The following is a 25225-nucleotide window of genomic DNA, read 5'->3' as shown; positions in this document are numbered from 1 at the left end:
TTATACTGCTTAAATCATAAGATTTTTTACTTTAATCAGCCCCTTACAAATCATCTTAACTTCCTCCCCCTTTTCTCTATGTCATACTTTCCTAGCAAAATCACAACCCTGGTTAAACCCAACCGTCTACTAATGCCATAGTTACTTCCAATCACCTGAATATAGTGAGAGAAAAACATAAAACTATGCTATTGGTCTCAGTCTTTATCCATGATCACAGCTCATACAGGCATTTAAACACTTGGTGGTCTAACCACCTTTCCTGGTGTACTTTATTTCCCAGTCTTGATAATTTTCTTTTTTCCCTTTTTTTTTCTCTCTTCCTTCATCCTTCCTGCCCTCCTTGCCTCCTGCCTTTTCTCTTTCTGCCTCTCCCCTCCTCTCCACTCTACTCCCATTCACTCTGCTGGGGCTTTTGTTCTTTAATTCAAAGAGAAATTAGAAACAATTAGATAGGAACTACCTCATTTGTCTGTCACTAAATCTACCCACTTACCTGCTTCTCTACAATATTCTCCGCTGCCTTTTCCTCTGAAGTTAATTCCCCTGCTCTTACCTGGGCCTGACCTCTCCAGTCGCACAATGGAAACTATCACCTTCTTTTCCTACAATTATCTCCCTTCATCAGTTTCTTTATTATAATAAAATATACATAACATAAAATTAACTATTTCCATTATTTTTAAGTGTATAATTTAGTGGCATTAAATACATTTACACTGTTGCGCCAACCATCACCACCATCCTTCCTACTTAGCTGTGATATTTTGGAAACAAAATGACAGCAGTTTTAGGTGTTGTGGAATTTTTCATATTTTCTTTAGAGAAAATCTGACTCGCTTGTGACTTAGCTGGAATTTCTGAGTGATATGAGAAAGAAGAGTAGAATGTTGTGGGTATTAAACCTGGCCCGGGTAGTTGCTAAAACCAAGAATAAGGATACCATGAAGAAGACTTGCTTTTGCCTCTTACCTGTATAGCCTCATAAGAAATGAGTTTGATTTAATCACTTTTAGCAATACAGCATATCATTCAGGAGCTAATGTATTCATTTTGGTTCTCCCAGTCAAGTAAGCAACCCCGAAGTCAGTGATCAGAAACCTGAAACTTCAAGCCTTGCTTCAAACCTTACCATGTCAGAGGAAAGTAAGTACCATATTCTGTGTATGACAGAAGAGGTATTCCTCTAACCAGATGATGTTATTCTTTTATAGTTATTTTTCATTGATTGCCTTGTTTGTCTCAGAATATCCAGAAGCCTTTTCTTTTCTTGTATGTGTGTTTACACTTGTGCTTTCCTATAAGCTTTATTGACATACCAGCTGAGGAACAAAATCACATGGAATCCACTTACCCAAGAAAGTCACACTTCGTGATTTTATTTTTGTTTTGATGTTGGATGTTCTAAAGGTAAGAGTGCCTTACTCAAAATCAGAAAACTTTGTGGGCCAACCTTTGCTCTTCCAGAGGGCTTGATATTTTTCCACCTTTCTAATAATCAAATGATTCTACCTGTCGATCTAGAAAAGTAATCTTTTGAGAGCCCGGGATTGATATTGGGCCCTGAGGTAGATCCAACTCAGTAAGATACACTCTGTACTTACCAGCCCTCACTTTCCTATAGAATAAGTACATTCATATATTAGACAAAAATTTGTAGAGTGTTCTGTTATTTTCTTTTGGAGACATAAACTTTCTTTAGCATACCCGCTTACTCCCACAACTTGCCTTTATAGGACAAATAGTTCACCCTGAAATTAAATAGCTAGGCCTTTTCATATTTTGCCACACACTTTAAAAGAATAAATTTGTGTAAGACACTTTAAAAAAAGAAATATGTTTTGGGGGATATTTCTTAAGATGATTATGCTTAATCTTATAAACTTCCCATGTATTAAAAAATGGTACAACTTAAAAAAAAAGAAAAACAACAGGTATGTCTTGAGTCATATATAGTATTTCCTCAAAGGTACTATTTAGTGGTTCTTAAACTTTTAGTGTACCTAAGAATCATCTGGAGTGCTTGTTTGTAATATAGAATCCCAGCCTCACCTTCAGAGATTATCTATTTAGTATATCTGATGTGGATGGGAATCTGCATCTTTAAGAAGATAGCTAGGTGATTCTGATGCATATGGGAAACTCTCCATACTGTGGGAAACTGCTCTAATAAATGAAATGTTCCTAATTTTTTTAATGTCTCACTCATCCCCAAGAAATAGGCCTGTTCCTTACATACTTCAGGGCTAGGAAGTAAGTTGATTCTTTTTGCTCCTTCTAAATCATTTCTCTCCTTTTTCCCTTCCAAAACTCTACTTCCTTTGAAGTCTACATTTATGCCTTCCTCTACCTTTATTTTTACCTCAGATTGAACTCCTCGTCATTTTGATCTTTAAAAATTATATCTTCTTGTTTTTTTCTCCATCCAGACTCTTATTCTGGTGATTTCAGTGTTCATGTAGCTTTTTTATCCAATACCCATCATATCCCTCTTGTCTTCATGTTCTTTCTTACTCAGCATGGATTCTATGGTTCTTTATTATAATTACTCCTTTACAAATACCTTCAATAACTTTGACTCTTTTTCACTCTTTACTGAACCCCAGTCCTAATTTAATTCAACTCTCTACCTTGTGTATAAGTACATTCAGATAGCTAAACATTATTGAACAAATTATATACCTAGGCCCTTACTCACAGGGCGTCAGTGGGCACCCAGCATGCTTGGACATCCTATTACATTTCTCTAATGAGTTTTGCCTTTTAATATACCACTTTTTCTCTCAAAGCACCCATATTCACTCACCTTTTCTAATTCTTAACTGATGACTCTCAGTTAGGAGCTGTCATACAGGAAATTCCTTTACCATCTCATCACCAGCAAATCTTCAAATCTACCTGTGTTTGTACACAGGCATCATTTTTGTCAAAATGAAATAATATTCTTCCTCCTGTCAAAAGTAAGGGCTTTTACTTGTGCTAGATATCTTATCCCTTCTCACCTTCCGCTTGGGCTTTTGGTACATTTTTCTCTTCTTAATTCTTTATGTCAGTAAAGAGACATGATCTAGTATCTACCATCTTAATACAAACAAAACCCCCTTTCGCTCCACATCTCCCACTAGTTATAGACTTCCTCTTTGTTCCATGACCCATTGGAACCTCTTGAAAGAGTTGCCTCACTTGATTTCTCACCTCCCATTTACTCTTCAGCCCTCTCAAATTTATTCCAACACCACTCTTCCAGTGAAATTGCCTTTGTCAAGGTCATCACTTTCAGTAACTGAAAACCTACATTCTTTGTGATGGATGATAAGAACTTTGGATCTAATTGAGATTGTCTTCATTTCTGTCAAAATGGTTATGGATGAGTGTAATCTACAGATTTCGAGTAATTGTTAAAGAACTGGAATAATGGCAATGGACAAGATTTTCTATGATAAACTCATAGATGTTGTTTTGTCTTACTGTTTGGCATGAACATACCTTTCATCTGCTCTTGACCAGAGTTCCCTTTTTGCGTCAGATACTCAGGGAGCTCAGCTAGACATAAATTTAGTTGGTTCACTCTTAGTCCCCATTCATAGTAGAGCAACCTGCTTTATAGATGTTGAAGGAAGTTTTTGAATAGTTCATGAGTCTGGTACAAGCTCTTTTTGATGTAACTCTATCTACCACATGGACTGAAATAGTGCCTAATGAATAAGATTTTGCTTCTAGTCAAACTTGAGTTGAATATTTATAGCATGTATCCTAGAGGAAATCGTGAGAGTCAAGCCTTCACAGTAGCTATTCTAGATGAAGTAATGGAAGTTCAAGAGGACACTAGCTATAAACGTCTCTTTACTTGACGGTTCATCAGAGCATCACATCAGTTTCTCTGGTCTGTCTCTGCTTTGCCATACTTAAAGCCTTTACTACAAAGCCGAAAAGGATAGCATGTATCCAAGAAGCATACTTGTATCTTTCTGCTGCTGGTTATACACAGCAGTAGCAACATTTTTTCTAATAAAATTGGGTCCCCCTGAGTCTGTCTTCCTGCAAGTCATTCATATGGCCTTTTACTTAGAGAACACCCAGAGAATGAATAAGTTGAAAAAGTGTAATATGGTTGCCTACATAGGGACCTTGCCTCTTAAGTTTGCCTATGGGCACAGCAGAGAACTTAGGAGGTTGCTTCATCTGTGGTTTTAGATCAGAGATGGGTGAATGTAGAGGTCAGTTGGTACTACTTTCAGTTCTTTTCTATACTCCCCACATTCTAGCTACTTTTACTGTCTCTAAAAGTCTCTAAACCCATCATTAGAAGAGTGAGGTATTTTTTACTACATAGTGTTTCTAAATTTCCAGTGTCCAAGCTGTATTTTGTTATTTAGTTCAAAAGACTATACAGTGAGATATGCAATTTTCCCATTTCATTTTTGAAATGTTCTAACTTTTTACCTGGTGATATCTTTCTTTCAGTTATGACATGCACCGATTATATCCCTCGCTCATCCAATGATTATACCTCACAAATGTATTCTGCAAAGTAAGTTGAATAATTATTTCAAAATCTGTATGCTTTTTCTCGAGGTTCATTGCAAAATTTAACTTGCTATTTAACTTATTAACATTTAACTTATTTTCACCTCTCTTGTTCTCTCTGTCCCTACTCTAATTTTTTTATTTCTTCTAAATATACAGTCTGTGTAACATTCTTTTAAAAAGCAGGCGGTTGCCTGGAATAGATCACTATTAACTGGAAGCTCGCTCTAAATGAGTAGACACAAATAAAAAATACTGTTAGTGATTAAAGCATGTCACTGATTGACCTCTGATCATTCTCTCCTCTACCATGATAGACAGATCAATAAAAACAGCTCAAGCCAGCCTCATACTGGGACTTCTCAGCCTAATCTATGTTCAGTTTCTTGATTTTAGGAATATCCTCAAAGTAGAACTGAGCTCGAAATTAGATAGGTTTAGTGGGTTGAAGTCACCAAGAAGCAAGATTTGGGGCCTTCATGGAACAAGATCAGCACTTAAGATCCACCAAGTTAATCATTTCCAAGATGAATAGGTATAAAACATTGTGTATGCCAAGCTACTGGTTGTGCATTGATAGTGAGCCTGCACATAGATAAATACATACTAGTGTGTTTATTAAATTAGGATATATTCTTATGTGCTTATATATCCAGGATACATAAAGAAATTGATAACAAAGGTGAGTGATGCCTGTGGGGCTGTTATAAAATAACTAGCGTTTTTTCCCTTTTTGTGCTCATTTGTACCTTCTGATTTCGCATCAGTTAAAAAATATACTAATTAAAAACTCAACTCAATGAGTTCTCCAAATTCTAATCTAGTATTAACTCTAATAGCAGTCTTTGGTCACTCATTTTCATGTGGTGGTCTTCTGTGCAATGACTGAACCTATTCTCTGAGATCATTATGAAGGAGATAACAAAATACTTTGAGCTATAAAGACACTAATGAAAAAGGATATGATTTTTAATGTATTTGGAGATTAATCTAAGATTTTAAATAATTTCCATGCAACTCGCAACTACAACCTGAGCTATTTCCTGGTCTCAGGTCTGGCTAAGAAGAATAGAAATTTTCAAATTCAGTCTCTTAGAATCTACTGAGATGTGAATGTATTGCATATTCCAGTTCATTCATCCATTCATGCACACCTGCTGTATTCAGGACACCTTATTAGCTATGCCTTCTATCTTAATTCAGACTTCCTTACCACTTACCTGAACCATTGCATTATAATGGTTTTTTAAACTAGACCTCTATTTCCAGTTTTTTCCCCTTCTAATCCATTTTACAAAGCAATGTCAAACTAATCTTTATTAAAGAACAGCTTCGATCTTGTCATTCTTTGCTCAGCAATTTCAGTGACTCCCACTAGTTTCAAATTTGTCCGAACCCTTAGCCTGGTATTTCAGGTCTTGGCTATCTATCTTTCTCTCGTTACTTCTCTTCTCTTTACGTACCTCCCTTTATATAATCTACAGGCTGGAGCTCTTGCTTTCCTTCCTCTGTACTTTTGCTAGAGTTTTTCTCTTTTCCTAGAACATCTTTTCCCATTCCTGCACATCTTATCTGCTCAACTCACATACCACTCTATAGCCTTCCTTCATTTTCCTCTCCACCAAAGCTGAAGAGAATCTTTTACCTTCTGAAGCACCCCTTTCCTTCAGTATTTTATCTTTATGATTTATATGCTACGTATAACACTTTTTCTTGCATTGTAAATACAGCATAACTGCTATCTAAAAAGTTAGTGCATAAAATGTAGGATCCTTTCACTGCATGAATAAAATGACCAGATCATCTAGCTAGTTTAGCATTCCAGAAGTTTCACTGCTGCATTCAGATCCCTAGCTAAACCTGATGTGGATGGCAGTATACTCTGGCTTAAATATCAGTGGGGAAATTCTGAGTCCTATCTGGGACTTCCCAGCATTTAATAGTTATCTGGCTCCTGTTTTGTAGGCTTGATCTGATGATATTGGGGCCTACCTGTACTCCCTGTTTTTTTTAATATGGTTGCTTGCCTTTTTTCTACCAGCCTCACCCTCTTTTCCAACTCCCACTTTCCCTCTTAGAACTTTAGTTTGGCCCAGAGGGCTGAATGGAGAATGAGAGCCAATGGAGAATGAGAGCCAATTGAAAATTCTATCCAATTTTCTGTTACTATAGGGTTTTGTTCTATATGCGGACATAAGGGCATAAACAAGTTTAATCCATCTGTGTATCTCACATAGGGTCATACATGTAGCATACCACAAATGTTTGCAGCATAGCAATTGGACCTTAGGAGGATATTTGAAACTATTAAATCCTCCATAAATTTGTTTCTTAGATGGTTGTAGTAGAACTTGGAAAGGAAATACTGACTCTTCTTTCTGAGCACAGTAGAAGACATTTTTGTGGAAGGTCAGTCTCCTCATTGCTGATTCTTTGCACTTAATGGTATTAGCTTTTTCTCCTATTTTTCGTTATTCAAATAAATTACACATGAAAGTTTTTGTTTCTTGAACTTTTCCAGACCTTATGCACATATCCTCTCAGTTCCTGTTTCGGAAACTGCTTATCCTGGGCAGACTCAGTACCAGACACTACAGCAGTCTCAGCCATACGCTGTCTACCCTCAGGCCACTCAAACATATGGACTACCTCCTTTTGGTAAGGCGCCCTATTATAAACAGTTGATAAGAGTGTTGAGTTTTATCCCTCAGAAGCATATCTTTCCTCAGAAAGCAAGCATGGCTGATGAGGAAGCTGAGGAATGGCTTGTTCTTTGCAGAGCACCTACTCAGTTATAGATGTGATAGAACTTGGGTATGCAACTTTGCAACAGTATATTTTCCCTTCTAATCCATTTTGCAAAGCAATGTCAAACTAATCTTTTTGATGCATGTAATATAAAATTACAACTTTTCTGTACTCATTTGTTTAGCTACCAAAATTTCTAAGGTACAAAGTCTTGCCTGTAAAGCTTGGAATCTTTTGTGTTTGAAAACCGTGGTACTTTGGTTAGATAAGCATAATAAATATATTTTGAGATTGTCGGTTTCTTGCTAAAGCCAGGTAATCTAAATATCCAGATAGAATATGCCTTATAGTTTAATTTTTTTTTTTTTTTGGCTGGGGTTGGGGGAAGTGGTCTTTTTCCTTCTCTTTTCTCCCCCTTTCCAAACTGATCAATCGATTATTGCTCTGGTGAACCAAAGTTACCTTAGAATGGGGGAAATCCCCAATTTCATAATACCTTATCGTGTGCATAGAGTTTTGTTTTTGTTTTTAGGTATCTTGGATATGAATTATAAATTAGAATGATTTACTAGAAGGCAGTTTGAGATTCTTTGGGCATTTAATATATGTACTGATTTGTCCTCTGCATGTATAAATTAATAGATATATTCAGTGTGCTTTATTGTCTATTCTCTGCTTTCCTAGAACTTGTGTCAGAAAATTGAGAGAATACTGTATTATTATAAAATATGCAATATGTTAATAAAATTCTATCTCTGTAGCCTTTACTGAGACTAGGTGGCAATTAGAAATATCTTCCAAACAGATCACCTCAGGTTATAGATATTATTAGTGTTGCCTGCTTTTGGTTTCTACGTTCTTACTTTTCCTGGTCCATTTAGTTAGTTTTTTGTGACAATGACAGTTTTCTTACTTTTAGGCTTGTTAGCATTCCTTGGCTCCTGGTAACTACTAGAAACAAAAATTGGGGGTTATGTTTAATGATAGTGCTGGTTGATAACTTCATGAAAGAAGAGAAACAGAAATGCTCTTGTTTCCATGTTAGTAGCCCATTCCTCCATGTCTGTCAGTTTTAGCCAGTAACCTTGTATTTGTGGTATATTTAACTAGCCAAGACTGAGCAGTCCTTTTGGAAACAGAACTCTATGGTTATGTTTGTGTTCATTTATTTTTGCGTATATTAAAGCTGATTTTTCAATCGTTAGTTAGTAATAAGCAAGCAAGTATAAAGTATTTTCACTTTTTTTATACTGTTTTGATTTAAATTTATTATTAGCAAGCCCAAAGCCCTTTATGACATCGTTGAACAGTTGATCATTCTCGCTATTCAGTGTTAAATAAAACTCCTATTATATCTCTGAACTCAGATTATGGAATACCTAACACAGTGTCATGTGCATTTACGGCCTAGATTTTATGGTATCTTTTATGTCACTGCATTTCCCTTGTATTAAAGAAAGAAAATTCTATAAAGTAGATCAATTCTGGTTAAAAACTTGAAGGAAACAGTGTTTATATTATGAAGAAATAATGGTTATAATGGGTTCTTTTAATCTGTTTTTGTTTAATATTTGGGGATGAGAGAGACTTGTTTTATAAATTTATCTAATTCAAAGAGAAGTAATCATTAGTTTAATTTGACTTTAAGTAATATATGAGACTTACTGGAGAGAGATTTAGATTGGGGTAATGTAAACGTTAGGTATAGCATATTCTCATAATTTATAAAGAATGTTATAAGGAAATGTTTGGAATACTTTTTAAAGTGACTTTTTCTCATGTTTTAACATGCAGCTTTTTAAAATATGTTCATTCAAATATAAAATTTCATTTATTTCTTCTCAGAAATTGAGGATTTTGGAAATTTTGTCATCTTAATGCTGCCATTAGCACTAAAATTAGATTAGCCAGTTTTTATTTTATTTCAGGTATAAACAGAGCTTCAGAAAATCTCATAATAATATTGCCTAATATTTATTGAGTGCCTACTATACCAAGCAGTATGCTAAGAATAAGTACTTTACATTATTGTCTTATTTAATCCTCTGAACAGTCTCAAGAAGTAGTAGCATTATCCCTTTTTACAGATGAGAAAACAGGCTTTGAAGGATTAAGTGACTAGCTTGAGTTCATACAATTAATAAATGCCTAGGATTAGAATTGAACCTAGAAGTGCTCATAGTTGAGATCTATATGAAAAAAATAGTCTCAGAGTTGACTTTGAAATTTAAAAGTTTCCTCTTGAAGAAAGGAGAAAAGACTAGAGGAAATCTAGGAAGCCTGTAAGTAATCTTTAAAAGTAAAGGAAGAGTCTGTGGCCATGCCACCCTGAACAAGCCTGATCCTGTCTGACCTCGGAAGCTAAGCAGGGTCGGGCCTGGTTAGTACTTGAATGGGAGACCACCTAGGAAGACCAGGTGCTGTAGGTGTAAAAAAAAAATAAAAAATAAGGGATCGTAAGCTGACAAGGTCCTTGCAATCTGTGAGGTCAACCAAGGGTTGCCTTGCCTGTAAATGAAGGGAGGGAGGGAGGAAGAATGGAAGGAAGAATGGAAGGAAAGAAGGAAGGAAGAATGGTCACATTCTTTTCAGAGCTATGTAGAAATGTAGTAGGATGGAAGAAAGAGGGTTAGAGGTTTAACTTGCAGTGACCTGAATGAGTATGTGTGAGAAAAGGGTACTCATTTATTTTTAAGGGCTCATAAAAGATTACCTTTGCTGCCATTGTTCCAACTTCTTCTAAAAGAACTTTAATGTGAGATGGAGATTCGACAGTATGTATTAAGAACCTGAAGGATATTCATTCCATTTCTCTCAGCAATTTCCACTTCTAGGAATTTATCCTATGGAACTAATTAGAGATACCCACAAAAATTTACTCCCCGAGATAGTCATTGCAGCATGATTTATAATAGCAAAAGATTGAAAATAGCGTACTTTTGAATCGAAAGGTTTGTGTTAAATTGTAGTGTATTCATAGAATGGAAAACTAGCCATTATAAATCATATTCTTAAAGAATATTTAGCATCTTGAGAAAACAGGTTATTGTTAATTGAAAAGAGCAGTATGTAAAATTGAAAATACAATATACCCAGTTGGTATTTTAAAAAATATTACATAAAGAATAATTTGGAAGGAAAAAAATGTGAAATGAACGGTACAGGCACTATACAGATTTGATCAGTTACTACAGACTTATGCAAAGCGAGGACACAGTTCCAGTATACACAGGTTTCAGTTAATAGTCCTGTGCAAAGTGAGAACTGCCTGTATTTTTGTTTGTGTGGTGAGACTGCAGTTTTTCCCTTATACTCTCTATATTTTCCTAATTTTCTATCATATACTTCTACTTATTTTATAATTAGGATAAGTACTCAGATTAAATTACTTAGTATTTATAATAGCTATTTATGAAAGCTCACCCCAGTGAGCTATTGAATCAATGAACCAAAATATTCTTTCATGTTTTTTTCTCACATTGACACATACTTTAATTTCTAACCAAACTAATCTTCTCTAAAGATACACTATTCTGATACTACAAACCGAATTGCTCAGATCAGTTTGGTTATTGACTAACGAATAGTAACATATTTGTGCTGAGGAACATAGGTAGAATTTGTGATAAGACCCCAGTATGGGGCAGCAGAAGAATAGCACTCAGAGACAGACTTCTTTTCCCATTGTTAGACCAGCTGTTGCTCCACATCAGGCTCTTGGTGCTTACAATGACTTGAGAAGCTTTGTAGTTTGTAGGCATAAAGCTGTGGACTACTAGTCAGGAAACCAAGCTTCGGTTTCATCATTTGCTATGGGCAGTAATGCTGTGCAGCCTCACCATTTGGTCATACTACCTATGACTTGGAATTCTTTGAAGGGTGCTTTTTTAAAGGAGGATGTTTATGTACTTAAAGAGCAGGGCTACAGTGATGCTAGAGGCAGTGTCCATATTGTCTTCTCCCTCCAGTCTCCATAAAATAATTATATATTAAATATCTACTTTGTGTTTCTGGCCAAAAACATTCAACACTAGCTCTTCTCCTACTTGTCCTAGACATTTTGCCTTAATTTTTGATCTTATAAGAAGGGCTGGTTTATAGACATTTTACATTTTGAAACTTAAAAAAAAACTGAATAATGATACTAGCAAAACATTCTCAGTTAATAAGATAATAAGATAGTATTTTAGTACAGTGTAGTAATGAACATGTTCGCAAATATAACACCTCAGGTTCAGAACCTATTTAGAAAAAAATCATATTGATTACAATAAATCTCGGGGTTATTGTGACATTGAAATGTGATTTGTGTACTAAAAATTGTAATACCACCAAGAATCGTGGTACTAATATTCAAATTTCATATTATAAATTTAAAAAAAAATCCTTAAATATTTTTATTGTTGGAAATCAGGCACAGCAAGAACTTTAGCTGTGACTAATCTGGACAAGACTTTTTAAATAATCATAAACTAAGGGTGGAGTGGGGCTTGCGAATCTCCTAATTCACACTAGAAATGTTGATATTCCTCAATCTCCTCAAGTAAATTATTTCATGTGTTTAATAGATCAGAAAAGAATATGATTTTTAAAAAATGTTTTGAGTTTGGGCCAAGGCAATTACCATGACAATGTCTAATTGTCAGCCTTTTAAGATTTTCACATCTTCCTTTACTCTTCTTGTATTTATTTTTCAACAATTTTACAGATTCGAGTTGCACTAAGATATCTCAGTGCCCTGGTGAAGCAGAGGTTATTATTATTAAAGCATTATACTTCTGTAAATTCCTTACCAGATTAGGAGTAAATGAAATGAATTAATGTCGAATTTGAAGCTGTGGCTGACGTTGGTATTGATTTCTTACCTGGAGTGTGTTTGATCGATGAACTTTCTTGGACCTAATTATTAGTTTCAACTACTGATTCAGCAACTGTAGCTATTCAGAACATAGTGAACAACCAGACAGTAAGTTCTTTTATAGACTTTCGCATAGCCAAAATTATCACAAAAACTATTCACTTGTAAAAGGCATCCTTAGGATCTCATGTAAAAGCAAAGCTTTGTTTATGTTTTCCTAGTTTACTGAAAATGAAAAGAGAGATACAACCAGAGACAAGAGATTGTCAAGAAGTGACAGATAACAGAGAAAAGGCAAAGTGATTGAAAAACCTAAAAATCATAGAACTATAATTGAGTTCTATTTAGTACATTTAGACAAATGTCTTCAGATATCACAGTAGCCTCTGTCTCTGTAATACAGCACAGCACAATATTGGTCTTTGTAACAAAACTGAGAAAATCTAAAGGTATGCTCACTGCTTCCTTCCTGCTAAGAAGGCAGGAAAAGGATATAAATATATTTTAGAAAGATTGTCACTCAGGAGCATTGTGATAAAAAAATTGAAAATGAACAGCTATGATGTCTATCTGTATGAGATAGATTTGTATGTTCTGACATTGAAAGATGTCTCTTAGAGGTATTGTGTGGAAAAGCAAATTATGAACAGTATGTATAATATCCCATTTTTATTAAAAAAATAAAAAAATTAGTAAATACACAGAAGAAATCTGAGTGACTCTTCTGAAACTTAATATTGGTTAAGTCTGGATGATGGGATTACAAATGACTGTTTTTTCTAAGTTACATATTTTTATAATGTTTTTAATTTATAAAAATAAGCAGGTATGTCTTTTTTAATCAGAAGAAACAAAGGTAACAAAATAACCAGCTTAAGAAGGCAGAGAAGTACTAAATACATTTTAGAAAAATTTGGTGCTTATTTAATGGGTAAGTGAATTTTAAATTTATGTGAAATGTCTCCCACCTTACAATGCGGATAAATGATTTATTGCTGTACATGAACATCAGGCACTCTTTACGACAAATACTCCAGTTGGGTGTCATTAGCTCTTTTTCTGAACCCTAGTCAATTTGCCCCAACCACTGAAATTAACTTACATATATATATATATATATATATATATATATATATATATATATATATATATATATATATATATATAAATATATCGCTGTTGGGGTTTTGACAAGATTTTTGTTTCTGCGGCCCCACTCCCCAATTCTATGAAATTGTATTTGCTTGTGGTACATTATAAGTGAGAGAATCGGTAATTTTCTCTCACAAGCAAATTTAAGATTTAGATGTTAAACTACTGGCTGATATTTGAAAGCATAACCGTGCTCCTCAGTCCCAGTGTATTGTTTGTAATTGGTCCAATTTATCTGATTCAGGTGCATTGTGGCCAGGTATGAAACCTGAAAGTGGTTTAATTCAGACTCCATCTCCAAGTCAACACAGTGTTCTTACCTGCACTACAGGGTTAACCACAAGCCAGCCAAGCCCAGCACATTATTCTTATCCCATTCAAGGTAAATAGGCATGGTCATGTGTGTGTTTTTATTATTATTGTTTTTCTTTTTGTTTTTAATTTATCTGTATCTCCAGACAAATTGATTAATAAGGAGCTCTCTCTTCTAAAATAGAAGGGGCGATATGTGCATTTGTGCATGCTTTTTGTGTTAGGCAAACCAGAACCTTGGAGTGTGGTTTGTAAGTAGTTTAGCCTTTGAATGTCAACTTCTTAGTAAAACTGAAGCTTTCCCTTTGCATGTTGGTGTCCAGAAAACCTGTCTGTTCTCAGTGGCTTTTTGTCCTATAAATGAGCAGAAGACTTCATGAGTTAGAACTTTGCTGACTTCTTTTCATGAAGTCCAAATTGAGTGGAGCGTGAAATGAGTGCTGCTTTGTGAGATATGTGCTGCTTTTCTGCTGTGGTTTCGTCATACCTCTACCCACATTTACCACTTCCTGCTGAGAGCATTTTTCTTGCTCAATAAGTTCAGTCTTGTTTCTATTTTGTGATGAAAAGCATAGCATTAAAGCTTGAACTCTAAACGTCTCTGCCTTCCCGGGTTCTTCCTCTAAAAGGTTAGAAGTGAAATAGTACTATCTGGAATGAAGACAAACTCAAAAGGCACTATGAAATTATTTTCCTACCCTTCCAAATCCAGTGCAGGCAATTTGTCATTGATCCAGATTGGGAATTAATGTCCATGTACCTGGTTTCTCATCTGCCTCCTTTCTCCTGGTTTCCCCAGCTTTTAAATTTTGTTCCTTACAAAATGGGTGCCCAAGAGGTAAGGGTGGGACAGCAAAAACTGGTCTGAGAGGTACTCTTAAGATATGAACTTTGATGATGAAAAATGTTTTGATGTAGATTATATTAAAATATTTTTATATTTATTTTTAGCTATTTTCAGTTAAATGATTGAGAACTACTTCTGCTTGGTAGAGGGGGAACAGAGTGGTTACTACATTCTAAAATCTTGCTCTGAGCTGCCTTTCTTTATACCTATTATTTACTGAGTCTCCTCTTTTCTTATTTATTTTCCTTTCTTTCTTTGTCCCTTCCCCCTTCTGTATTTCTGAAAAGAGAACAAACCAAGAGGGAAAAAACAAGAGCATAACTTTGTCTGTTTTCTCCTCTACCCCCTTTCATTTTTATAAAGTATTTCTCTACGTTAGTAGGCCTTTTGAGTCCAACTACAGGCAAATCTAGTTGCCATGTCCCTCTAAACAGATATATCCCTGATGACTACACCTAGGTCATGAAAGAAAAGCAAGGGATTCTCTTTTTATTATTATTATTATTATTATTATTAATAACCCTCTCCCAAGGTGTAGAACCACCACTTCTCTGTGGTTGTATCTTGAATTTGGGGAACCCAATAACTTACTTCTTCCTCCTTGTAAAACAAGAGGAATCACCTTTAGGGGTCTTTAGGACTCATTGCTGTAAAAGGGTCACAAAAATATCCTTTAAACTCCATTAAACACTACTCATGTATCTGTTAATACATTTTTTTCCCCCTTTTGGTAGTTTCCCTACATTTTGCTAATAATGATCATTGCTGGTATTTATTAAGTGTTTACTATGTTCTTAATATTGTTTTAAGCAATAGATAGGTGTTATTCATGTCATCTTCAAAACATACCTATGAGGAAAGTACTATTATTAATCCCATTTTAAAGGGAACATAAGACACAGAAAAGCAAAGTGACTTGTCCAAGGTCACAAAGTTAGTAAATAATTAAGTCAGAATGTAAGCTGGACAGCCTGACCCCAGAGCATGAATGCAATATTTATGATTTTCACTATTGAAGTCATGGTGTCAATACCAACCCTACCATAATTGAGAACCTGTATTGGCAAATATTTAAAATTTTCTTCTTCTTTTCTGGTTAACCTGTTGGTCCATTTGGTTATTAGAATTTTGCTTATTAGAACTTTGGCAAAGGGTAGAAATTAAGGCAGAAGTTCACCAAGTTGAATATCAACTAATTCAAATTAAAAAAAAAAATTTTTTTTAAAGAAGTTCACCATTAAGTCTCGATTTTTTTCCTTTTTTTTCCCCATTTATTCTGAAGAAAAAATTGGTAGAAAACAAGTTGAAACAATTGGCTAATATGAAATATGGGTATTATTGGCACATTTAAATTACCTGGGTTCTCCACTGTCAATATCACTCTCTGCCCCTCCCCCCCTTTCATTTTCTTTAGCATGGACAATTCATGTTAGCTCTCCAGGACTTATTCCTTCCCCCTGTGTAACTACCCAGTCATGCTACAGAATAAAAACAAAGATCATTATATTGATTTTTTTAAGTGGTCAAAACATCAGTGACCCCTCTTCCAAACCAAATTCCACTGGTGGCTTGATCAACTCTGATCAAAACCTTTAATTTATACCTCAGTACTCATGAAAACCCTTGGATTAAGTAGATCAGGTTCCTTATATCAATCTTTTCCTAGAGTGTCTGTTAGTATGTGGCCCATTCTCTGCTTATTTTCTTTAGTTGAGATGGTTTAAATGATTAATATTTAAGTGGCAAAATTACAGAAATTTCAAAATTAACTTTAATTCAACCTTGACTTTTAATGAATATCTTTGGGCTCTGGTGTTGGCAATACACAGTATTCTTTCATTGACCAGATTTGTTTTTTTTATAGATTTCATTTTTTAGAATAGTTTTAGATTTATAGAAAAATTGATAATACAGAGTCATATATATCCCCCCACCTTGTACAGTTTCCTCTATTATTAACATCTTACATTAAAATAGAATATTTGTTACAATTAATGAACCAATATTGGTACAATATTATTATTAATGAAATCTATAGTTTATTCAGATTTTCTTAGTTTTTACCTGATATCCTCTTTTTGTTCCAGAATCCCATCCAGGATACCACATTTCATTTAATTGTCATGTCTCTAGGCTCCTCTTGACTGTGCAGTTTTTCAGACTTTCCTTGTTTCAATGACCTCGACATGCTATACATAAATTTTACAAGTTATACATGTATATAAGATATTCACAAATCCTACAAGTATTTATGGAACATCACCTACTGTAGGCCGAGCGCTTTGCCAGATAATGGATAAGATAATAAGATTCTGCCTTCATGGGACCTACAGACTGGTAGAGGAGATAGAAAACAAGCAATATATAGATTTTGAAAAATGCTCTGAAGGAAAAAAGAATAGATTACTGTGATTGGGAAAAACAAGAAAAGAGTTTTAATAGAGGGGTCAGAGAGAGTCTCTTGAGAAGGAGGAGCCATCACGCTGGGAAGACAAGGAGGACAGGCCAGAGAGAACAATCCAAGCAGAGAACAATATTGGAAAGGTCCTCCTGTGAGAAAGAGCCTCTCTTGTTTTGAGTAACTCTAAAGCCAAGGTGAGCAAGGGCGGTGGAGAAACATATGTAAAATTAAAGGGGTGGGTAGAAACTAAATCTTGCACCAACTTTTATGTGCCATTAACCCTCAGGTTAACCCTCCAGCTTTGGGGCAATGTCACTTAATTCATCTGTGCCTCTCAGTTTTATAACCACAGCCTTCTGTATATTGACTCTATTAGGTGGACCTCAAGGGGGCATGGTTCTCAGAAGCTTTGTCTTTCTATGATATTACAGCTCCATTGTCAAAACAGGAGTGGAGACTATCTAAAACAGTTGGCCAGGCCATTAGCATTTGGAGAGCTAATAGCCTTTACATATATATAAATTGGAGTTTACCATTTGAGTTTTTATTTGATCCTCTAAATTTGTATCTTTTGTTGCATATTTTATTGCTGCTGCTTTTGTTTTTAAATTTGCAACTGATGAAGAATTGGGAAATCTCAGTCATCTTGACTGTATTTCTACAACTAGCTCCATGACTATGGACAAATTACTTTAACTCTTTTTGTCCCACATTCTTCATCTGAAAGCTGACATTACAGTAGTGGCTGTTACTTATATCTAATTTACCTTAATTTCCTCTAGACTTTCTTCTAAGCAGAACATCCTGGATAAACAATTCCCTCTGATTTTGACCAGCACTCTCAAATTTCTACTGCATTTGTTTACCTGCCCTATTCTTAATGGAGGTTTTCCTGTTAACTTTCCCTTTAGAAGTCTTTGTTGCTAATGGGCTAGGTCGTCAGATAGTCTGGTCTACCTGATGCTGAACCTTTACGGTGTTTGTGACTGCAGTGGGGACCATAGCTAAGTGTGCTTCTGATATGTGAATGAGAGAAATTCAAGACCAGTACTTCAATCACAGTTACATTGTCCACTTGAAATAAGTCTCTGTGGCAAATACTAGTCACTGAGGATTTGATTAAAACCCAGGTGGAATCTGTGGTAAAAGAGTATGAAAAACTTAACCCAAATTCTTTATCCCAAGACAGGCAGCCTAATTAGTTTACAGAGTACATTTTTACCCGGCCAGAATAATATTGAATGTTTTCTGAGTTTTTCCGGGCTCATTAGTAAAATCATTAAATGCTGGATCATGGTGTTTGTCGATCCACATTAATAATCCATTATTTGAGTAGCACCCAAGAAGCAACTCCAACACTTTAGAATTTGGAGGACCAGCTCTCAAAGTAATTATATTGTATCAGGAAGAGAATAATTTGGAGCAAGTGACAGTAAATCACAGTGTCAGATTTATACGTGTATTTACCAGAGCTCTTGTTTCTACTGATTGTCACCATGTTACAGGTGAGTCATTTTCAACTGCTGGAGAAGATGGACTGCAGTCATTTGGTTTAGCTTCTAATTTCATTGGTATCATTAGTATGAACCCCAGTGCATTGTGTATGTATCTTTCTAGGACTTTAGTAGGAATAATTGAAGACTCAAGTTGAAACAGGAAAATTTTCGAACTGTTTTATCTAATCAAGTCTAAATTACGGTATAACTTACAAAAGAACAAAACCAGTATTTGTTTTCTTTGTTAATGTTCTTTATATCCTTGTAGATCTATTTACTTAAGATATATTTTCAATTTCTTCTAGCCTTTTACATAACATCCTTAATATTGCTTAACACTCTCAATCCTCTAGCTTCAAGCACAAATGCCAGCCTGATACCCACTTCATCTGCAGTTGCCAATATTCCCACAGCAGCAGTTTCCAGCATCTCAAACCAGGTATGATACTACTTTTGTTCATCCTATTTGGTATGGTTCATCTACTGGCTCTTCCTCTCTTCTTTCCATGGTCAATTTGCCAATCTATGAAACAACCAGTATGGACTGTGGAGACCTTTCTCTGGATGCCTTGAGAAGTAGGACCCTAGATGGTTTCTCAGGCTACCATCCAGTTTTTGTCATTCCTCTGCTAAGCCTCTCAAGCAGATATGGTTTTACCTACTCCTTTGTTTATGTGTTCTTATCTCCTACCCCGCCCCTTCTAGACTATAAGTTCCACAAAGGTAGGGATTTATTTTTCTATTTTGTTCACTTATATATTCCTAGAGTTCAGAAAAATGCCTAGCACTCACATTAAAGGCACATAATAAATATTTGCAGACCAAATATTGCTTCCACTTTATTTAGTAACTCATTCCTTTGTGAATTCTTTGTAGTCTAGTCTTGATCAGTGTTCTGTTAACTCTTTTTACTCAGATCACTGATGACATCTTCAGTGTTTTAGGGTCTTTTGTTTTTGTTGTTATGTTTTTATTTGTTGTTTCTGTGCAGTGATTAGTATTATCAACCACTGTCTCCATGGATCTTTTTTTCTGTCTACTATCAACATACTACTATTCTGGTTCATTTTTTATGTTTGACTGTTCTTGCATTTGTTTATTCTTTTAGTTCACAAATATTTATTGAGTTCCTACTGTGTACCTGGTACTCTTCAGGCTACATCTGTCTCTCTCCCTTTCATAGCTTTTCTTTTTAATCCTGTCTTCTATCAGGGACAGTCACTATTTAGTTTTCCACATGTTTTCTTTTTTCTTTTCCATCCCCAGGAATGTTTAACCACATTTACAATATTCATTTACTAGCTCTGAAATAAAGATTCTAGTCCTAACCTTATGATATCTACAGGCTTCCTGCTGATTGATGGGCATTTTTTCTTCAGTGTCCTATTTCCCTAAGCTAAAACCAGCCTTTCATTCCACCCTTTCTTCTGTCTCCTTGCCCTCCAAAAGTAAAACCACTTTTCCCTATGCCTTCTCAATTCTTGTCAATGTGACACCATTTTAAAAGAAACCTAGCCCAAAATAAGACCAGTCATCTTTAGGTTTTTTTCTCTCACTCATCCCTAATCCAGCTATTTCTAGAATTTATTCTTTTTCATTTTTGCTATCATTTCCCATGTTTTAACTTTTTTCCTCTTTAATCCTGAATTACTATATTTAACTGTTCATCTCATCTCCTGTTTTTTTGGTATTTCTGTCCATTTTCTAAAACATAATTTTCTCTAAATGCCACTTTTTATCCTGTCACTCACTTGCTCATAAATATTTTTGCATTTTTATTTGTTGGTTTGAATTCGATAGTCTCTACATCTTGCCCCCACATAAGCTATACACCATTTCCTAAAGAATCCAAGTCATGTTCCTTAACCAATCATTCAGGCCTACACAGATCTTTTCTTTCAATCAGACTCAGCCTCTCTGGTGCCTTCATAAAACCTTTTCAGAGCCTATTCATATTCTTACCTTTTCTGCCTTTTTATCTCAGAAAGCTCCCTGACTGCCAAAAGCTTCAGTGATAGTTGTCTTCCTTTGTATGGTACTTATTTGACATGTAATTTATTGTGAATTTGTTGGAATTTTTTTTTGTCTTCTCTCCTGCTAAATTTTTCACTCTTTCGTGTAGCTAGTATGACTTATTCTTCTCTTTAATATTCCCTTTTCTTACTTATGCATAACCACACACACACACACACACACCACTCTGAATTATATTTGACTCGTGGTAGATGCTCAGTACTCTATAAATAATGGGTCTGATCTGTTAGCTGCTTTGTACTTGTCACCAACATTAGTATCAGTGCAATTTTTTAAGGTGTGTTTTTGAGCTGTATATCATACCCATTTTATTCCAGCTGTATTAAGGTATAATTGACATACAATAAACTGCACAGATTTAAATTGTACAATTTGATAAGTTTTGACATGTATGTGTCCATGAAACCACCAAAAGTTCCTTCAGAATATTTTAAAGAAACTTCATTTTTAAAGAAAACTTGATTATTTTAAAAAGAAAGAGATAATCAGTTTTTCAACTAGGAAACTTTAAATGTAAGATGTTATTTTTTGTTTAAGCTCTTCCGTCCTTAGAAATACTACCATGTAGTGCAGTGGTTTATAAACTTCTTAAAGAGTAGAATCTTTCCTTCAAGAATTCCATGCAGAGACTTGCCCAGAAATTCAGTACATAAAATAGAAAAGAGCTGTCGTAGTAGAAAAAGGGACATTGTATGTAGAGTGCATGCAACCCTTCCCTCTTAGCCTTCCCCTTATTCCAAAGACCACCTTTGAGACAGTTCCTCTTGACTTTTAGGTTTCCAACAGAAAGTATTTTGAAAATCATTAGTTTAAGTGGAAGATATAGACAGGTAAATGAGAAGTCAGATTAATGTTTTAGGAAAATAATTATGAATAAGAGGGACATGAAAGTCTCTTGTGTTGAAATTAATATTACGCTTTTTTTAAGATTCTTATTTTCCTCCCTAATTCCCTTTGGCCTGCAGGACTATCCCACCTACACTATCCTTGGTCAGAATCAGTACCAGGCCTGCTACCCCAGCTCCAGCTTTGGAGTCACAGGCCAAACTAACAGTGATGCTGAGAGTACCCCATTAGCACCAACCACATACCAGACGGAGAAGCCTGGTGTCATGGTACCTGCGCCTGTAGCACAGAGACTTTCCTCTGGTAAGCACCACAGCTCTAAAAACTTTGGCTTAAGGGCACTTCATCCAACAAGTAATGGCGAAGATTATTTTGTTCTGGTCTAAGTTGCTGTTACCATGCTATTGACTTTCCCTCTTAGAAGTATTTAAACATTGGAACCAGACTGTGATGAGTCATTGACAGTCTAAGTGTCATACCTGATGCTGTGAACAGAAAAATACCAAGAATGAAAAGACTGTATTTATGATTCCCACTCCGCCCTCCCTGTAGCTTTAACATGATTGTCACAGGGAACTTTAGAATCATGGCATATTTTATGAAAGTTGGAGGACTCCAGTTTTAGTTTATGCATATTTTGGATTTCCGCTCAGCCTCAAAGCAGTAAGTAGTTCTTAACTTTTTCTGTGTTGTGGGTACCTTTAAGATTCTGAAGAAAGCTATAGTCCTTTACCCCCAAAGAAATACATAAAATTTAACAAGTTTAAATCTATATTTAGCTTTGAAATGTATCTATGAATTACGATGCCCAGGTTAAAAAAAAGAACAAACAAAACCTGACAAGATTTTATACACACATGCAATAAACATACATATACTTTTTATTGATCTCTGTTTTCTATGAAAATTTGGTGGTTTGCTGTCATTTCATGTAACATGAGGAAAAACTTTATTGTTATTAGCACTGACGCATTTTTAAAAACAGTGCTTTACATCAACTAAAGCAGTTTTCTGTGCATCTTGCCTTTGCCAGTCTTCTAAGTAAATGGACATACAGATAGCCACTGCTTCAGACTTAACATAACTTTGAAATTATTACATGTACATGAAATTATTACATGCCTTAGTTTTGAATTTATTTCTCTAAATATCTTTGTTCATTATAACAATTTTAACTTTTTAATCATAGAGAATTTCAGACATAAAAGTTGTCAGAATAGTACAATGAACGCTTATTATTCCATCATTCATCTTCAATAATTAAGAACTCATTGGCAAGCTTGTTCCAACTGTACTTCATCTAATTCCCTCCCTAAATTCCAGACATTGGATCTCTGAAAGATAAATACCTGTTAACATAACCACAGTTTCATTATCCCATCTAAAATAATTCAACAGTAATTCCTTAATATCATAAAATACCAAAAGGTATTCACATTTCCAGTTTTCTCATAAACATTAGGAGGTTTTTTTTTTTCCATTTTACAGTTTGTTTAAATTAGAATCCATGTAAGGTCCGTGCATTGTGATTGGTAGATATCTCTTTTGTAAATTCTCCCATTCCTTTTATAAATTCTCCCTCATACTTTATTTGTTGAAAAAACAGAGTCGTTTATCCCATACCATTTCCCAGTCTGTATTTTGCTGATTATATCTTCATAGGGAAGTGTAACATGTTCTGCTGCCTTCTGTATATTTTTTTAAATTGGTAAATGGATCTAGACAGTCTTTTCCAACTAGAGGCAATTTCACACTGTGCGCCCCTCTATCCATTAGACATTTGTCAACATATGGAAATATTTTTTGGTTGTCACACTGTGGGGTTGCTAATGGCATCTAGTGGGTAGAGCCAAAGGATACTGCTTAACCTGCATCCTACAATGCATAGAACAGCCCCTCACAATAAAAATGATCTGACCCAAAATGTCAGTTGTGCCAAGTTAAGAAACTGATCTAGAAGCTTGATCAGATTCAGGTTCAATGGGCAAGGTGGGGCAGCAGAACAACTTCATAGATGTGTTCTTTCATGGGGAGGCAAGCGTATAAAGTTTAGTTATAACTCTCTTTGTGATCTTATGAGCTGTCGATGCTCAATGCTTAGGTCTACATTCCTAAATTGCTTAGATAAAGTTTGGTTTTCCATTTTTCATCCCTGCAATATGATTCTTAAGAGCAGAGAACCTGCTGACCCTCTTCCTGCATCTGGTTCTTGCAGCCTGTGACTACTCACAATAAATGTCTTGCTTTTTCTTTCCAGGAGACCCTTCTACAAGCCCATCTTTGTCTCAGACTACATCAAGTAAAGATGCTGATGACCAGGCCAGGAAAAACATGACTAGCAAGAACCGGGGCAAGAGGAAAGCTGATGCAAGCTCTTCACAGGATAGTGAATTGGAAGTATGAGAAGAGACTCATTTGAGAGACCTACTTTTTTTTTTTTTTCCTCATTTCTTAAGTTTATCAAACATGTCTGAAACTCATGAGATACTATGGTTCTGTGTTGTATGCCCTTTAATTCCTGGGCAAGAGAAACTTATTTGGCCAAGTGAAAAGAGAAATGTAAAAACACACTTCTCTATGCTCATAACTTACCATATCACTTAAGATGCTTTTACCAGAAGCTTCAGAAAAGTTTTTCTGGGTTTGGGTAGCCAGATAACTTTTTAAGGGAAAGAACAAACTGTTCTCTATATTCCAGAGGAGAACAGAAAGAACAATGCATCATATTCATAAAGCAGAGGGTGGTGTCACAAGTAATGCATGCTATTCTCCATTTAAAAATCTCAAAATGAGAGGACTAGGGTGCTTTAGGCCAAGTTTCTGTGAAACATGCAGCCAGATCTGATAACTTATTAATGAGATTTATACTAATTTATAATGTGGTTAAGCACTGTAGGAATTTACTATGGGCATTCATTTTGCTTCATTATTTAAAAGACTAGAAATTCATACAAAATACAAATAATAATGAAGTTTTGACATTAATCTTTTTGTTTTCTTGTTTTCAGTTTTTGTATAATATAATCATTTAATAAGAGGGAAAATTGCATTTAAAAGTGAGTCCATTGATAGGTGTTCTTGAGACATAGGTAAATTGAGGCTGGATTTGAAGCCTCTCTTCGCCTTTGTTCTTAGGGGGCAAAATAGAAAGAAAGAAAATGTAAAGTTCTGATATATTTCCTGAGAAAAACTGAGAACACACTCATTTTTTTAAATTGTGGTAAAATATAACATAATGTTTACCATTTTTTAAGTGTGTAATTCATTGGCATTAAATATATTCACAGTGTTGTTTAATTGTTACCCCTATTTCTAGAACTTTTTCATGATCCTAAACACTCTGCACCCATTAAGCAATAACTCCCCATTCTCAGCTTGTACTAGCCCCCAGGAACCTCTATTCTACTTTCTTTCTCTTTGAATTTGCCTATTTTAGATATCTCAAAAGTGGACTCAAACATATCTGTCCTTTTGTGTCAGACTTATTTCAGTGTTTTCAAGGTTCATCATGTTGTAACATGCATTACAACTTCATTCCTTTTTATGGCTGAATAATATTCCACATTATGTCTATACCACGTTTTGTTTATTCGTTCATCCATTGATGGACACTGGGGTTTTTTCACCTTTGAGCTATTGTGAATAATACTGCCATGAACATTACAGATATCTGTTTGAGTCCCTCTATTCAGATATTTTGGGTATAAACCTAGGAGTAGACTTGATGGATCATATTTACCATAGGTTCAACTTTTTGAGGAACCACCAAAGTGTTTTTTATAATGGGTACACCATTTTACCTTCCCACCAGCAATGCAGCAGTTTCTCCACATCCTCACCAAAACTTATTTCCCATATTTTTGATAATAGCTAATGGATGTGAAGTGGTATTTCATTTCTTTAATTACTGATAATATTGAAAATCTTTTCATCTGTTTATCAGCCACTTGTGTATTTTCCTTTGGAGAAATGTCTGTTCAAATCCCTTGCCCATTTTTTAATTG

At 35.1% G+C, this 25225-nt stretch overlaps 1 protein-coding gene and 1 pseudogene across 2 annotated transcripts in view; both read left to right on the top strand.

Annotated features, from left to right (window-relative positions):
- EYA3 (EYA transcriptional coactivator and phosphatase 3) overlaps positions 1-25225 on the top strand; it is an 87037-nt gene that overhangs the window by 33666 nt on the left and 28146 nt on the right. Inside the window, exons 4-10 of one of the 2 annotated variants that reach the window (XM_039854667.1) lie at positions 1067-1146; positions 4465-4531; positions 7049-7185; positions 13530-13667; positions 18695-18780; positions 21341-21524; positions 23479-23618. In XM_039854667.1, the coding sequence (XP_039710601.1) occupies positions 1067-1146; positions 4465-4531; positions 7049-7185; positions 13530-13667; positions 18695-18780; positions 21341-21524; positions 23479-23618 (832 nt within the window). The remainder of the gene's footprint in view (positions 1-1066; positions 1147-4464; positions 4532-7048; positions 7186-13529; positions 13668-18694; positions 18781-21340; positions 21525-23478; positions 23619-25225) is intronic. The other variant, XM_039854668.1, reaches the window with a different exon arrangement.
- LOC120596511 (uncharacterized) lies at positions 9586-9704 on the top strand (annotated as a pseudogene).

Source organism: Pteropus medius, unplaced genomic scaffold, assembly GCF_902729225.1.
Source record: "Pteropus medius unplaced genomic scaffold, Ma_sr-lr_union100, whole genome shotgun sequence".
NCBI classification, from domain to species: Eukaryota; Metazoa; Chordata; class Mammalia; order Chiroptera; family Pteropodidae; genus Pteropus; species Pteropus medius.
Note: the sequence above shows the minus strand (reverse complement) of the source record. Positions and strands in the feature narration are given on the sequence as shown.